The sequence below is a fragment of the Hibiscus syriacus genome, unplaced genomic scaffold, assembly GCF_006381635.1.
Source record: "Hibiscus syriacus cultivar Baekdansim isolate YM2019G1 unplaced genomic scaffold, ASM638163v2 tig00110076_pilon, whole genome shotgun sequence".
NCBI lineage: Eukaryota > Viridiplantae > Streptophyta > Magnoliopsida > Malvales > Malvaceae > Hibiscus > Hibiscus syriacus.
In genome coordinates this window covers 1,345,689-1,361,031 of record NW_024062586.1, presented here as the reverse complement: position 1 = coordinate 1,361,031, position 15,343 = coordinate 1,345,689, and the positions used below count along the sequence as shown (strand labels likewise).

At 33.6% G+C, this 15,343-nt stretch overlaps 1 protein-coding gene across 1 annotated transcript; it reads right to left on the bottom strand.

Annotated features, from left to right (window-relative positions):
* Positions 1–8,858: 8,858 nt before the first annotated feature.
* Positions 8,859–15,132, bottom strand: LOC120214591 (DNA-(apurinic or apyrimidinic site) endonuclease, chloroplastic-like). The gene is made up of 12 exons (XM_039212448.1): positions 14,993–15,132; positions 14,745–14,925; positions 14,475–14,539; positions 13,993–14,072; positions 13,568–13,810; positions 13,118–13,440; positions 12,096–12,206; positions 11,332–11,469; positions 11,174–11,221; positions 10,148–10,228; positions 9,443–9,602; positions 8,859–9,217 (listed from the first exon to the last, which is right to left on the bottom strand). Exons 1-12 carry the CDS (start codon positions 15,040–15,042, stop codon positions 9,096–9,098), a joined length of 1,602 nt encoding a protein of 533 aa, XP_039068379.1. The 5' UTR covers positions 15,043–15,132; the 3' UTR covers positions 8,859–9,095.
* Between the last annotated feature and the right edge of the window lie 211 nt (positions 15,133–15,343).

Here is a 15,343-nt window from a genome sequence, read left to right as displayed (position 1 = left end):
GAAAAAATGAGGGAGGGAAGACTACGGTGGTTTGGGCACGTCCTTAGGCGACTACCGTCGGATGCGGTCAGGAGGGTAGAGTCGATTACAGTCGACGGTGCCAGAAGGAAAGGACGACCAAGGCGGAAGTGGGATGACTGCTTGAGATCTGATTTGATGGATTTAGGCCTTACCGAAGACATGACCTATGATAGGAAATTATGGAGGCTTAAGACTAGGGTAGTCGAGTAGTGTGGGTCACATCTATAGGGTGTATCATATTTGTCTTCTTTTAAATGCATTTGTAGTAATTTCCATGACTTTTACTTTTTTATACTTTTCTGTTATTGGTATTTTTGAAAGAGTAGACCCGGGCTTGCTATCGTTGTCTTCTGTGTATCATTCCCGTCATGTTTCCTCTGTTAAATTTAGCCGGGTCTTAGGTTTCTGTCTATATGCAGAGATTCTTTCGCAGGGATTATTTTGCAGGGATTACTCCCCATTACAGAAGCACATATGATATTAATGACTGCATATGAATACTGTTTAGATATGTATTTATGTAATTATTTATACATGCATTGCATTTTATCTATATTTTTAATTTTCTGACTGCCGGAGGTCTTTCACGGAAGCTATTCTCAACCTGGCGTTGGGGGCAGCCTACTACCCTACCTCCCCCTTACCCCATACACATGGGAATTGGGTTTTGTTGTTGTTGTTGATGTGCCTTGAGCTGAATGGAATCGAACTCGAAGGTGTTTGGAAAATAACCCTTTTAGCCTTGAGTTATACTGCAAATGATAGTGCCTTTGAGCTGAGTGGAATCGAACTCTAAGGTCTTTGTGTTTCAAGAGAAACATTTTCAAAGGTTTTTTTTAAAGAGAAATTGTCTCAAAGGAGACAAAATTTCGTGTCAAGAGAAACATGTTCAAAGATTGGTGTTTCAAGAGAAATTGTCTCAAGAGAGATAAAACTTTGTTTTAAGGGAAACTGTCTCAAGAGAGACAAAACTTAGTTCCGAAAGAAACTGTCTCAAGGGAGACAAAATTTGTTTCAAGGAAAACAAATTCAAAGATTTTGTTTCAAGGGAAACTGTCTCAAGAGAGACAAAATTTGTTTTAAGGGAAACTGTCTCAAGAGACAAAAAATTTGTTTCAAGAGAAACTGTCTCAAGAGAGACAAAATTTGTTTTAAGAGAAATTGTCTCAAGAGAGACAAAACTTTGTTTTGAGTAAATTAGTCTCAAGCGAAACGACACCTTTGTTTCGAGAGAAACAATCTTAAAGACGATCAATAATCTGCTTGTTCCTGAAGATGAATGTTGCTAGTGGGTACGATTCCCTTCGTCGTGAAGTTCAAATTGTGGATGGCACCTTCGTTATGAAGTTGAGCCTTGAATTGGATATCATTCGACGTGAAGTTGAAATCCAATATAAATATGAATGATGCTTGTGTGCACAATTCCTTTCGTCGTGAAGTTGAAACCGTGGACGGCCCATTCGTCGTGAAGTTGAGCCTTGACTTGAACATCCTTTGTCGTGAAGTTGAAATCCAAGCTTGTACTATTTTGAGTCCAATATCCTTCACCGTGAAATTAAGATTGGCTATGAATGAAACTGGGAAGCCCTTTCGCCGGGAAGTTGAGCTTTGAATTGGATATTCTTCGTCGTGAAGTTGAAATCCAATCTAGAGTTGGCATAATATCCTTCGTTGTGAAGTTCAAATCGTGGTTGTGTGGGCACGATATCCACCATCGTGGAGTTGAAATCGTGGATCCGTGGGTACGATATCCTCCATCGTGGAGTTGAAATCATGGATGACCCCTTCGTCGTGAAGTTGAGCCTTGACTTGAATATCCTTCATCGTGAAGTTGAAATCCAATCTCGAGCAAATTGTGTCGCTTTGAGTTCAATATCCTTCACTGTGAAGTTGAAATTGACTCTGAACGAGACTCGAAAAGTTGCTTTGTTGTCATACAGTCGCCCTTTTGCTGTGAGGACGAGCAACCACCCTAAACTTTTAAATGTTCTTTTGAATCGAGTACCTTTCATCTTGAAGTTGACACTTAATTTAAAAAGCTACAAAAAATTATGTATGCTAAAAATGGTAAATGTGATGTCTAAGATGTGTACAACATGAAATAATTTTTTTATCTCCTGGATGGAGCCTCATTCTTTGTCTGCTTGTTCCTGCATGTGGAAGAAAGACCTTCAGAAGATCTGATAATTCTTATCAGGATGTTGAATCCCCAAAGATGCCCCAATATTCAATATTGAATATTCAAAGATTCCCCCATTGTTCCTCATTTCTTGCTTCAGCATTGATTCTAAGCATGAGTTTTGTGTCTAAGAGCCACATGTCATTTACCAAGATCCACTCTAGAGAGATTGTCTTGTTTAAAAAAATATTTTTCTTTCTCTTTTATTTTCAAAGTTATGAAAATATCAACTAAAAGAGTTTCGAAAAATGTTTAACCAAAAGTTTTGAAAATATTTCCCCTTTCACGATTTTACAATTGGGACGAATCATAAAACTAGAGTTCATTGGATATCAAAGAATTAATTACATTATTAATCCTTCAATAAATTATAGTTATTTGACAAGTGCCAATATCAAAACTATTTTTGGGAAATGGTTAAGGAAATGATAAAAAGTCTCAGGTTATCGTGTTTGGTCAAAGGTTTGACATTTTTGTTTATTTGATGCTCAAAGGTTTGATGGGTAGCTTGCCTGCTCTTCTACTGGAAGTGTTCTTTGACTCTCAACCTTCGTGGTCACACTCGGATTTTGCGATGCCTTATCAAGGAATTTGTGCGATCGCCTCAGCTGTACAATATTTATATTTGAGCCGCCTTTTCAGGTTTTCAACTCGAATCCTCCTTTGGTTTCAAGAAGTCATTCAGAATTTACGTCTTGAACCCCCTTTGTTATTTTTCTCTATCATGCACTAAAGATTTTAAAAATTTTTGCAAATAAATATTAATCCTGACGGGCGGGATGAAATATGAAGATAATCTCTTCTGTTTAGAAATCCATGTATGATTAGAAGGGACTTTTAAGGCACGTAATGTAGGCCATGGTTCATGGTTACGAAAAAAAATGATAAATAGGCCCAGAAAACTGTTTCAAGGTATTGAACCAAGGATTAATTCATTATGATGCCTTCAATCCTGTCTTGCTAAATTTGAATATGCTCGTATGTGTTTCTCTTGATTTTCTCTGGATGTTACATGATCTTCGAGTGAAGTGATTCTGAAATGATTGTGCTTGATCAATCTCATAATTTGAATCTCGATGCGTCATTTGAATCGAGTGAATGTTTGCATATGCGTCTTGTCTTCTTTTTCTTCACTTTTTCCTTTGTTTTTGTTTTTATTTTCTCTTTACTTTTTCTTTGTATTTTCTCTTTTTTCTTTTTGTTCTGATCGAATCTTCGCACTTGGAATTTGGTATCTCCTTTGGATTGATGTCTTCACTCATGTGAGTAGATTTTTTCCACTTTTCCCCCCAGTGTGGAGGGTGATCCTTGGTTAGGGTTGAATCAAAAGAAAAATACTATAGGCTCAAAAGGGGACACAAGGGATATATATTTTCTCCTATTGTGAAGGGATAAATAAAGAAAGTCGTTCATCATTTCATACATGGAAGTTTTCACATAAGAGGTATCCCCAGGGGATAGATTTTCAGGATTAATTTCATTTACATGAAAACAGTGTAATTAATGTATGATAGAATTATTTCGAATGAATTCTTCTTTCTTCTTCTTGGTCCCGACATGTATTAATGTTCAGGATCCCTGCAAAATGCCCCGAGTTAGAAGAAGTCTCATGTTCAAATGAATAACTCAATGCCTTAGGTCTTATTAGTATAAAAAGTCAATTTTGAGTAAAAAAAGACAGTGGTGTGACTTTATTGACTCAAAGAAAGGTTCAAAAGTTTCAAAGGGTGGTAATGTCAAAATCTGGTCTTGTGGTAATGATCATGAATTATTTTGGGTAAAGAATCAAGGTATTTTATTTTGGGATTTGAAACAGGATAAGAAAGGTATAATCTTGCCATATGTCAAAAATCTATAATTTTTGAAGAATTAAAAGAATCCTTAATTCATTTAGTATTCGAAGAACTAAAGATTAAAATATGTTCAATTATTCCACCTTAGTAGGTAGCAAATATTCAATCGTTTAAAAGATTAAGCAAACATGAAAGATCAAAGATGTGTTCAAACAAAACAATGCTCTAAGTGCAAATGGTATATGCAATGCCCCTTTCTTTGGCTGTCCATGCCCCTGAATCCATTAGGCTTTGGATCATGCGCTTCGATGCCTTATAGTTTCTTGAGGAGTATCTGAAGCTTCCTATGTGGTAACTGCACACAGCTTCAACATCGTAGCCCTTAGGATATGGGGATTCTGTTCTCAGATCATCCTGGCAGGCTTTGTCCTACAATCAGCTGATCAGGCTCCCACTGTATTGATTTCAGTTTTTTTTAATTGTTAAAATCTCGCTTCCATGTTGTGTCACGTGATTAGGACCACTTCATCGAATCTTTCATGACTTAATTTCATGTTTATGAAAATGCTTTAAAAAGATATGTAAATGAAAAAATGCATGAAATGTTCGAGGCATTGATCCGAAAATGTGTCTGTTATTATAAATAATCCTTATTGGGGACAAAAGTATTATGTCTTAGGAGATAAAAAAAACATTTTAAATGTATAAACCCTAACAACTTCTGACAGGTTGATTTGTCTTCCGCCTTTTTTATCACCGGTTGAATTTGAATACCCTGTCGAATCGTTCTGACTTTTCTGGCTAAACTGTACGAGTGACATGTTGTATGCTCCAAAAAGTCTCAAATGGCTGCATCTCTGGCTTTTACTCTGTACTAGGCCTATTCCTAACGAAAGTTCCATTGGAGCCCTCCATCAAAATTTATTTGTTTGCTTCTTGAATTTGTCAACAATGGCCTCCAGTTTCAGCTATCGCCTTGCCATTTTTTTCTTGTTGTCTTCGAAGAGACTCTCCAGGTCAGTAATATTCTTCTCGTCTGCCCCTGCAACTTTTGCCAACTCAAAAAGTTAACTTTTGATGTGCACAGTGTAAATCCAGGTCCATCCTAAGTATTCTCCGACCATAGCTGGACTTCTGAGCTTTTCATCTCTTGTATTATAACCCCTTTGTCCATTAATGCAAATTATTTACGTTTAACGAACACATTTTTGGTGGATCAACACCTCTTTTAAATGATACAAAAGATGACAATTAAAATAAAAAAATAAAAAAAAAGTTAGTGAGGTAAGGATAATAATCAAAACATCAATGAAAATAAAAGTCCTACCCCACATGATATCTACCCCACATGCTTAGTATTCCTACCTGAACATGATCTCTATCACGCAAGTTGATTTTGAACAAGTCCTAATCGCATAAATTTCTAGTTCACATGCTATGAACATAAAATAAAGTAGGAAATGAACTCAAAATAGCTTAGGGTTTGAAATAAGGTTTCAGGGTAGGCTCTAATTCTCCATAGTCTCCCGGTTTAGGTTCTAAAAAAGGTTCTCGAGTTCTCCTTGCTGGTGCCCCATTGGGCTTGCCAGACCCTTAGTCCTAAGCCCATTACAAGCTTATGTGGACTAAGTTAAACTCGAGAGGAAACATTCCCTTATGCCCGCAAGGTGAATAAATTCACACGAATGTGTCACTTTCACCCCCATTTAAAACAGGTTTGGAGCTCAGGTTTAGAGACTTATATGAAAAACAAGTTTTGACAAGCTGAAATCATTGAGAAAACCGTCAGTACAACTATTTAATCGAAAAAATATAATCAGAAGTAAGTAATAGGGATCGAAAAATTACCTTAAAATTTAAACTTACCATTTTCATTAAAAAACAACTGGAAATTACCTTAGTCTGACTCACTTACATGTCCTCAGCGGAGTCGTCAAGCTGTCAAAACCGTCTTTCGGTTGGGCCCCGAATTAAGCTTCAACTTGGATTAAACGAATTGGAGTCGCCACGGATCATTTATTTTAAAACAAATGGGTTGATCAGATACCCTATTTCTTACCTGATTTGCGTCTTTCCAAAGATGCGTCGGATTCGGGAGTCGGTTCAGTCAAGGAAGGGTTAGCACCCTTGAACTGCCCTTTTGGTACTACGCAATTTCTAGTTGTCTTAAATTAAGAAAATTGTAATTTAAATTAAAAGGTAAAAATACGATCCCAATTACTTACCTTAGATAGTTTTAAAGGTGTACCCTTAAGAGAGTCAAGAAACATGTTAGATAAAAAAAAATAGAATAAAGAATATAAAAAACGACCGAAATAAAGGAATAAAAAAAGAGTGAAGATAAAAATGAATACGATAAAAAAATAAAATAAAAAAGAATGATAATAATATATACATAATAAACAAGTAAATAAAAAATAAGAAGAAAACACAAATAAATAAAACAAATGTAAAGAAGATAAAAAAATAAAGATAAAGAATAAAAATAAAAAGGTAAATAGAAATAAATAAAATAGAATAATAATAATACTAATAATAATAAAAACAATAAGTAAAGAGTAATAAAAAAATAAAAATAGAAGGGTATAAGAATAATAAATAAAATATATGTATATATGTAATAATAAATATAATATATGCAACAAATAAAAAATAAATGGAAAAAATGTATATATATATATATATATAATAGTAATACGTATAGATAAATAATAGAGAGAGAAATGGTAGGGAAATGAAATAAAATAAGATAAAAAATATAATGAATATGCAAATAAATAAAATGTTTAAAAATAATAATAATAATAAATTAAAAAAAAGATAAAACAAAACAAAACATATAAATATATATAATAATAATAGTAGTAAAAAAATAAAATATAAAAAATTTGAATTTTTTAAAGCCCTTCCTCTCATCTTTCCAAATGTCCGAACGATTTTCACAAAATAGCCTCAGGGTTTCGTAGATCTAAAAAGTTAGTTTTAAAAAAAATCCCCTCCAGTCATCGGCCTTTTGGGTTTTTGTGATTTTACAAATCGAAAGCAAGAAACAAACGACACATGCAAGCTTAACAACCGAAAAATGTAAGATTTTTTACCTTTGTTGCCTTCGAAACTTTGCAAAAAAAAATGCTTTGATTGCTCCAAATTTTCTGTTCGTATTTCGTCTATCAATTGTGTCTTACAAAAGTGAGTTACAATGGCTATTTATAATGTTTATGGATCTTATTTTTAGGAGTTTGAATCAAAGTAAAACTCTATCAAATTTTTAGAATTTTGAATCATAGTAAAACTCTATCATATTTTTAAGAATTTGAATCCTAGTAAAACTCTAACGTTATGTTTGTTTTCTAAATCCCATTAAATCTGGGTTGTTGAGAGTGTTGTACCCGGACAAAAAGGTGTATTAACAGTTATAAATGTAAATATTATGCACTAAACAATTATACTATAGGATCTATACTTTAAATAGAATTGTGATAATTACATGGAATGTTATATATTTTCCTTTTATATGATTGTTTCCATATGTTTGTATTGTAATATAGTATAGTTTTAGTCTTTTAATGATCACCATCCGTATATTACTTCATAAATTGTTTTAAAGTTAATTGATTTTGTTTTATTTATTTTTGCACATTTTCTCTTAATTTGACCGTTGACATCATATTAATTCATTTCCTTAATTTAGTTTCCATTTAAGCTTTTAGGATTTGGTTGATTCATGTTTATTTGGTTTCTTTTCCATTCATTGTTTATCTTATATTTGGTTAACTTTAATTTGGTTTAATTTATTTTCTCCTTATGTTAATTAACTTTTTTTTTTACTTCTTTGCATTTATTAAGTTTTTATCATTTACTCGATTCATAAATTTGTTTTTTTTTAATTTTAAATTATGATTACAATTTGCTTAATTTGGTTTAATTTATTTTCTCCTTATGTTTATTTAGTCCCAATATTAGACTTTAATTATTAAACCTCTTAATTTAGATTTTAATATTTTAGTCCTAATCTAGAATAATTTTATCCTTAAATTAGGTAAATTCTTAATTTGGTCATCGCTTTTGCTCGAGGTTTCAATTTAATTATTCGAATTACAATATTTATTAAAATTAATTTAAGTTAATATTAAAACCTCCACTTTAGATTAGATTTCAATTTAGTCCCTTTAATTTTGAGAGTAATCTAAATTAACCATCACCTAAATGCTAAAGGAATCATATCGGTTATTCGATTCAATAACTGGTTAAAATCAGGTAGGATTAATATTAGAACTTTTATTTTTAGGTTTATGCCTCTAGGTTATTTAATAATTTAACAATTTAAGATAGAGAAAGACTTAATCTACCCTTGGTTTAATTAGAACTAATAATAAACTGTTTGATTACATCTTATTTTAAAACCTAAAGTAATGTTCACTTATTAGGGAGTCAATAGTATATCTCCCGTAAGTATATTCAGGGTGTGACTACTGGTAATTCTCGAATTAAGTCATCATTTTCAACACTACATCATGCTTTCTAAAATATCGAGCGATGTCTGGTTATTGGGCACAATAGTTGATCTCTCACATTATTGCTAGGGGCGAATGCTATTGACTTTAATAAACGAATACCCTTTTCAACTTTGTCATCCGTAACGATTTTTAAGTTAGATGAAATTCGAACTCAAAATTTTTTATTCTAAATATAAGTAATTAACTAGGTACCAAATTTTTGGCACTGTGGGATGTTAATTTTTCCCCACGCATAATCGACTCCGGAACCTATTTTTTGATTTTCGCAGACTCTAATACTTGGTATTTTTTTATAAAAATAAAATATTTTATTAAAATCACCCGATTTTTATGGTGTCCCAATCACACCTTAAAATGATTACTGGCGACTCCTCACATTTCAAAATCTTTTCAAAGAAAAACCTCTAAGTCGGTAATTGTTTTTCTCCGCCCGCGCAAAAAACAGTGTTGACAGAACTCCATTTTCTTTCAACTATCACGACCTTCAGACTTTCTTGCATGTTGGGTTTTGGTTGAGAAAGCGTTGCACTTGTCCCGTCAAAATACGAGCCGGCCAATTGATCCTTTGTTGGTGGGTGAGACATACTAGAGCTTGAGTACAAGGCCGATAGGGCAGTGATCACTACCGACGACATCAGGGAGAATGTAGGAATCATGAACGTCACCAGCTATGGCTTCTGAGACTAGGAAGTAGTCAAGCCTCCATCCTGTTCTGAGAAATAAATATTTTAACTAAGTAGGTGATGGAAGCTGATCACCAATAACGGCTACATCAATCGCACTACAAATTATTTGTAATGTTTAGAAGTACGACACATGCATTCAAGTCATAAATGCTTGAAATTACCTCATATAGGTGAAAAAAATGACATAAAAATGATCTTGTAAGTGAAGAAAGATTATAGTATACGAGGGTAATATAGGATGCTCACCTTTGTTAGTTTTGCGCCCACCATGCCGGTATCCCCAATAAGTATACCCGACAACACCCGGATGCTGCTTTCTAAAGGTGTCAACAAAGCCCCTGGATAAGAAGTTTGTGCCAAAAGATTGCCTTTCTCCAATTGTTAACCCAGCACTTCTTTTGTTTCCCTGTGTTCAAAATTTTCAAACTATTACGACACCTCAATGAAAAAAAATAGTTGCAGCTCCGATTTGCAATAGGCATATCAAGCATTATGGTCCAGCTATAGAGGAGGCTAAATTTAGCATATTTCAGACGCGCCTGAATCCTGATGCATTGAAGAACCTTACTATACTGTTGTGATCACCAATATCAAACGGTTTATAGGCAGGCCATGCTCCTTTGTACTGCATTGTTTTGCCTTCTGGAAATGAAAACCTTGACAATTTGAAGGTAAGAGATGGCTTGTCTCACCCTTAATGTTTCTGGTTTTGGGTAACTCCGAATTAAATGTAAAATCGAGGAAAAGAGCGGTAATTTCATAATTCTTAGACAAGTCTGTTGTCCCCTGGATAAGGGGTATCAAATCAACCTCATTAATCAGGCACTGGTTCTGTAGTCATAAGACAAGCAACTTGTAATGGTAGCCAATAAAATATTTGCTTACATGGTTAGGCCACTAGTCAAATAAAATAAAAGTATAATGGAAACATCAAAATCTTAATCGACTTACAGTCGGATTATAAATGTCTATCTCTTCGTGTGCACAATTCAAATCCCCCGTCAAAATGACTGGCTTTGTCTTTTCCAATTCCTGCATCATACAAAGGATGTAGCCGAAGAAGCATCAAACCTCCAAACAAGGGAAAGTAAAAAAATTGTTGCAAAAACAATTTTGGTTCTATAATGAAAGAACTAACGGAAACTCCCTTTAAAGATAATTACAAATTTACTATAGCTACAAAATAAGGAGCTGTCCTATTACATAGTCTTTGACATGCAAAACAAGAGGGGCTGAATAGGAAGGGAGAAAGACAAGGCAAAGAGAGAACGGAGATTCGAGAAAAACCACAGGGAAATAGGGATTCTAATGGACAGAATATTAAGAGGAATGATAGTGAAAAAGATATGGAAATAAGTCTCAGCCGTATACAATTTGGTGTTAGCATGTGCCAAAGTAATCTGAAATTACCGAAGGCACTTAACAACTACACTAAAAAAGCAAACATATTCAATGCAAAGATTTAAAGTACCTAGAGAATTAATAAAATCAAATAAATTTAAAAAGCAATTACAAAAATGAATCAGAATTTAGCTAAAGATCGAGCTTGGAAAGAGTGATAGGATACAGCAAAAAGACTTTTTTATAATCAACGAATGAACAAAATACAGTTACTAACAAGAAACGAACATAGAAAAATACAACAATTTGTTTTATACTTATCCGAATGTACAAGTGATATGTCGAAAGTTAATACAATTGGGAAGGGGGACATGAACTCAACTCCTTGAGCAGGAAGATAACTGCATGCACCAACTTCTGAGCCAAATGCTAGGGTAAATCAAAATATATTCACAGGACAATTTATACCTAATCTGAATAATGAGTGAAACGATTTAGATGCGAAAGCAAGATGGGGGAGGGGGATGTTCTTTAAACTTGCCAGTATAGAGCAAAAATTGGAAAACAAAAAATAATTAAATAAGTAGAAGAAAAATCAAGGGGTAAATGAAATAGGTGAAATGTATGAATGCTTACTTTTATGTAATTGCTAAGAGATGGATCCCATTCTGTAGTCCTATATGTTTGGAATAGAAATAAAATGCTTCAGTCAAATAGTTGAAAAACCAAATATTAAAATGAAAAACTTCAAAAAAGTTGCCAAGTAAATTAGGAAAAGTGATTAAGCACATTACCAGCCTTCTCAAGCCATCCCCAGAATTGGGAACATAGACGCTTAACAAATAAAAAGAGTCGAACTCTGCGGTCACAACCCGTCCTTCACTATCATGATCTGATATGCCTAAGCCATATCTGACTGAAAGTTCCTTTATTTGTTAGAAAACTGCTAACTTTTAACAAGCAAACTAAAAACAGCAAGGAAATGAAAACAGCAATCTTGATAGTTGATACTTGAATTTGAAAGGTCAAGCTCCTCTCAACTGTACAGTAAAAGTTGACAGACAAAAATTCCAGTAACCAAGGAAAGCTTAAGATTGAAATGACTTCCATTGGTTAACGCATGCTAAATGGATAAATCAAGTTTGATTACTCTTCACCTTTCAGATTGCTTACTGTATCATGTTTTAAAGTCTCATTTCATCATTAGAGTCTGAAGGGTAGCTATGAAAAAAAAAATTAAAATTGTATTCTTTATAGTAGTAATCTGCTAAATACATTAGCAATATTTCAATGTTTTAATGTACAAGACAATCATTTACAAACTTAAAGAATATATTGCAAAACTATGAAACTAGCAAATAAGAGTATTACGATAAAAGATATAAAATCCAGCTGAAGCTACTGTAAGAACAACCTTGTTTGACATAGTGCCACTAGATCCTAATGTAATACAATATAGGTATATAAAATGGTGGTATAATTTTTGCGCAAAAGTGAAAAATATTCTAGGACCACATCTAAGATAAGCCTCTTTGAATCCCCAAAAGAACTGGCATACCCGAGATATTATTGCAGTGCCAGAATAACCAAGTTTTGCATTGCTGCAAGTCCAGAAGCTATTCTCGTATCCTTCTATGAGAGACTGTTTGATTGACTCGACATCTTTCTCCTGTTCCAAGATTATATTGTTCACTAAGAATATCAAGAATTTTAACACGGCATTACTTAAATTATTATGTAAATAAATAAATAAATAATCTCAGAAGGGCACAAATTAATAGTCAATCCAGCAGTCTCAAACACACAAGCACAATGCAAAAAATATTTAATGGCTGAATCTAAGGGCTGAATTTTCTCTTCGAAAGAAATAAATGTTCTCCCACTTATCTAGGAAGCTACTGCATCCATGACCAAGCCAATCTCTCAGCTTGTCATCATAGGAACACTCAGAGAAGAAAGCTAGTATTACCTGGCCAGATTGGGTTAATGTAAAAAAAAATTGAGAGAAAAATAGACATACTTAACTATTAAGTTGAGAAGGTTTGCTCAGTCTAAGTTTCTAAGCCTTTGGTGTAATAAGTTTCTGAGTTGTCTGTTTCGACTAAGGATCTAACTGTACTAAACTTTTTTAATTTTCCTTTATTTTAATAAAATCTGAGGCACTTTTCCTCCTTCCGCTTTTTACTGGAATACCTTTTGGTGTTCTAGTAATTATGAAGGGGGATTTTAATGAGGCCTCCAATTCCTATATACAAAAAAGAATCAATGGGCAAGAAAAACCCCAAGGCCACAACTAAAGTCGAAGGGAAAAAAATTCAGTATCTAACATAACAAACAGAAATGTATAACACCTATCAAAAGGAAAAATATCTTAGCAAACCCTTTAGAATTTATCCGCTATTGTTGTAACTATGTTTGGAGATGGCAATTAAAGGTGCAAGTGTCGAATCAAGTGCTACAGTAGAAAAATCTACTTATAAAATAATACAGAGATCATAGTAACAAAGAGACTTTTCAACGGAACTATTGATACCATATTGAAATTTTCTTAGCAACAAAACGATAAATTTATATACATGCCTGAAGTTTAGTTTCTTGCAAACACAAAATATCAAAGTTTTCCCTTTTGGCAAGTTCCAGAGCAGAAAATCCCTCTAGTTTCAGCAATGATCTAAGCCCATTAACATTCCAAGACAGAATCTTAACAAACTTTGTATTTTCCTTGGGAGGTGTTCGTCTCATAGTTCTAGGATTATATGCTATCCACCCTTTTTGCGGCTTCTTATGGGCCAAAATAGTCCATGGCTCGCTTTGATTCACAGGAGTAACTCCATTTTTGGAACTAAAATCTTTGCTATCAACGTCTAAAGGTGCTTTCCTCTTTGTTAGAGAAGTCGTGCTACCTAGCCAAATCAAGTTTCAAACACAATAACCCATCCTTCTACTCAAATTAAAGTGAGAAAGGAATAGTTCTGTAAATAAGAACAGTATAAGCATTACTGCTGCATATAAATAAATTTTCTGCAGTACCTGATGCACAAGTAGTTTTCTTCTGCTCGGTGGCAACAATTTTAGCTTCAGAATCCACAGTTTTGCCCTTAATTTGCAACTGTTTTACAGTTTTTCTGCTCCGTTGAACCTTGGAAACCTTAGAAATATTGCTAACATCTTGGACTTGGTCCTCTACCGATTTTGTCTCTATCATCTTAGATATTTTTGTACCAGAATCAGAACCAGAGGGATCTAGTTTATCTTCCAAAAGAGAACTTTGACCTGCACTTGTAAAGAATTTCTGAGATAAGGAAAGGGGAGGCTTGGAAGAACAGCTAATTGTTTTAACATTAAAAAGACAATATTAATTTTCTCATGCATGCTGTTAGTGTTTGCATCTTTCATATGAAGATTTGAACATTGAAACACATATCAAATCTTAACTTCCATAGAAAATTGCATACCATCTATTTCCTTGGCCAAATAGGACTGTAAAGCAGCTACAAGCTCACGTTTCAAACCTTTGGAAGGGATCCCAGCAGTCCTATCAATTAAAAGTAGTTATAACAACTTTCAATAAAAACAAATATAAATTACTGTTTTCGAGGATCATTAAAACCCCTAACAAGTTTCAAACAAAGTCATTATTACATACTTCATAAGTAGTTTTGCATGGAAGGAACAATAAAATTAAAAGAAGAAGAAGAAGAAGAAGCAACTAGTCAAGTTTTTCACATGAACTATTACAGCACATAAGCTTCATTTTTGGAAAAAAAATTCTTTCTGAATCAACATGAAACGGTAGCAGATAAAGCATAGTCTTTTTCCCTAAATAAAACATGCATGACCAATTGAAGTCAATCCACAATTTAGAATGCAAAAACAAAAATCAGAGGCATAATATCACATGCTTTTATATGTTAAACCCTTGAAATTTCTTCTTTACCTCAATGCAGTTCTGAGTTGTTGAACTGTCATCGCCTCGATTTTGCCTGGGTCATCCTTGATATCCTGCAACTCAAACAAATTTACATCTACCTTCCTTAATTGCCATAAAAAATATAACAAAAAATAAAAGGAATACCCTTTTAACTCAAAATATGACATATTATTAGGATTGCATTACCCATTAATCCTTTAGTTTATCTTCCAGTTTTATTTAAACCCACAATAAAAGTTAAGCAAAGCAAATTCATATGAAGTTAAAAGAATAAACATTGAGAAGCTGGCTATTAGAAATGGGGTTGTCGTAGCCTATCGCTTCTTTGAGCTTTTTATCAAAGTTTTGGTCGGAAATGGAGGATGAATTCGAAAAGCTTCTTCTCTTAGAACCCATTACTTTGCCTCTTAAGGAAGCCAATCTTTCAATACCCCAATTCCTAGGGACCACTGCAAAGCTACACCTTGTTCTGTCAGTTTAAATTTCTAAAAGGGGAAATTAATCAGAGGGAGAGGGGAAAAAACCTCGAAAGATTGACGATAGTTCTAACACCTAGTTGCAATGCTTGGTTCATTTATGGAACCCAATTTCGGAGGATGACAGTTGATAAGAGTGGGTAGGTAGGCGAGAAGCGCAGGTTAGCAATTAAACAGCCAAAATATGTTTTTCCCTTTTCGTGTTTGGTCCTCCAGAAATATGTAGGAGTATTATTTATAACATTATAAAAATTTGGTAACCAATCAAGTTATGTTAATAGTTAAAGAATGTTTATTTAATTTCGTGTTTGACCATTAATTGATAAACACTTTGATAGTTTATAAATTGGTATAATAATATTTGATCATTAATATTTATACATTCTAATAATTTGATCT

Coding starts and splice junctions, on each gene's coding strand:
- LOC120214591 (XM_039212448.1), bottom strand. CDS start 15,042: ATGAACCAAGCATTGCAACTAGGTGTTAGAACTATCGTCAATCTTTCG. Junction 14,926..14,992: donor ACTATCGTCAATCTTTCGAG/GTTTTTTCCCCT, acceptor AACAAGGTGTAG/CTTTGCAGTGGTCCCTAGGA. Junction 10,229..11,173: donor CTCTTAGCAATTACATAAAA/GTAAGCATTCAT, acceptor TGTATGATGCAG/GAATTGGAAAAGACAAAGCC.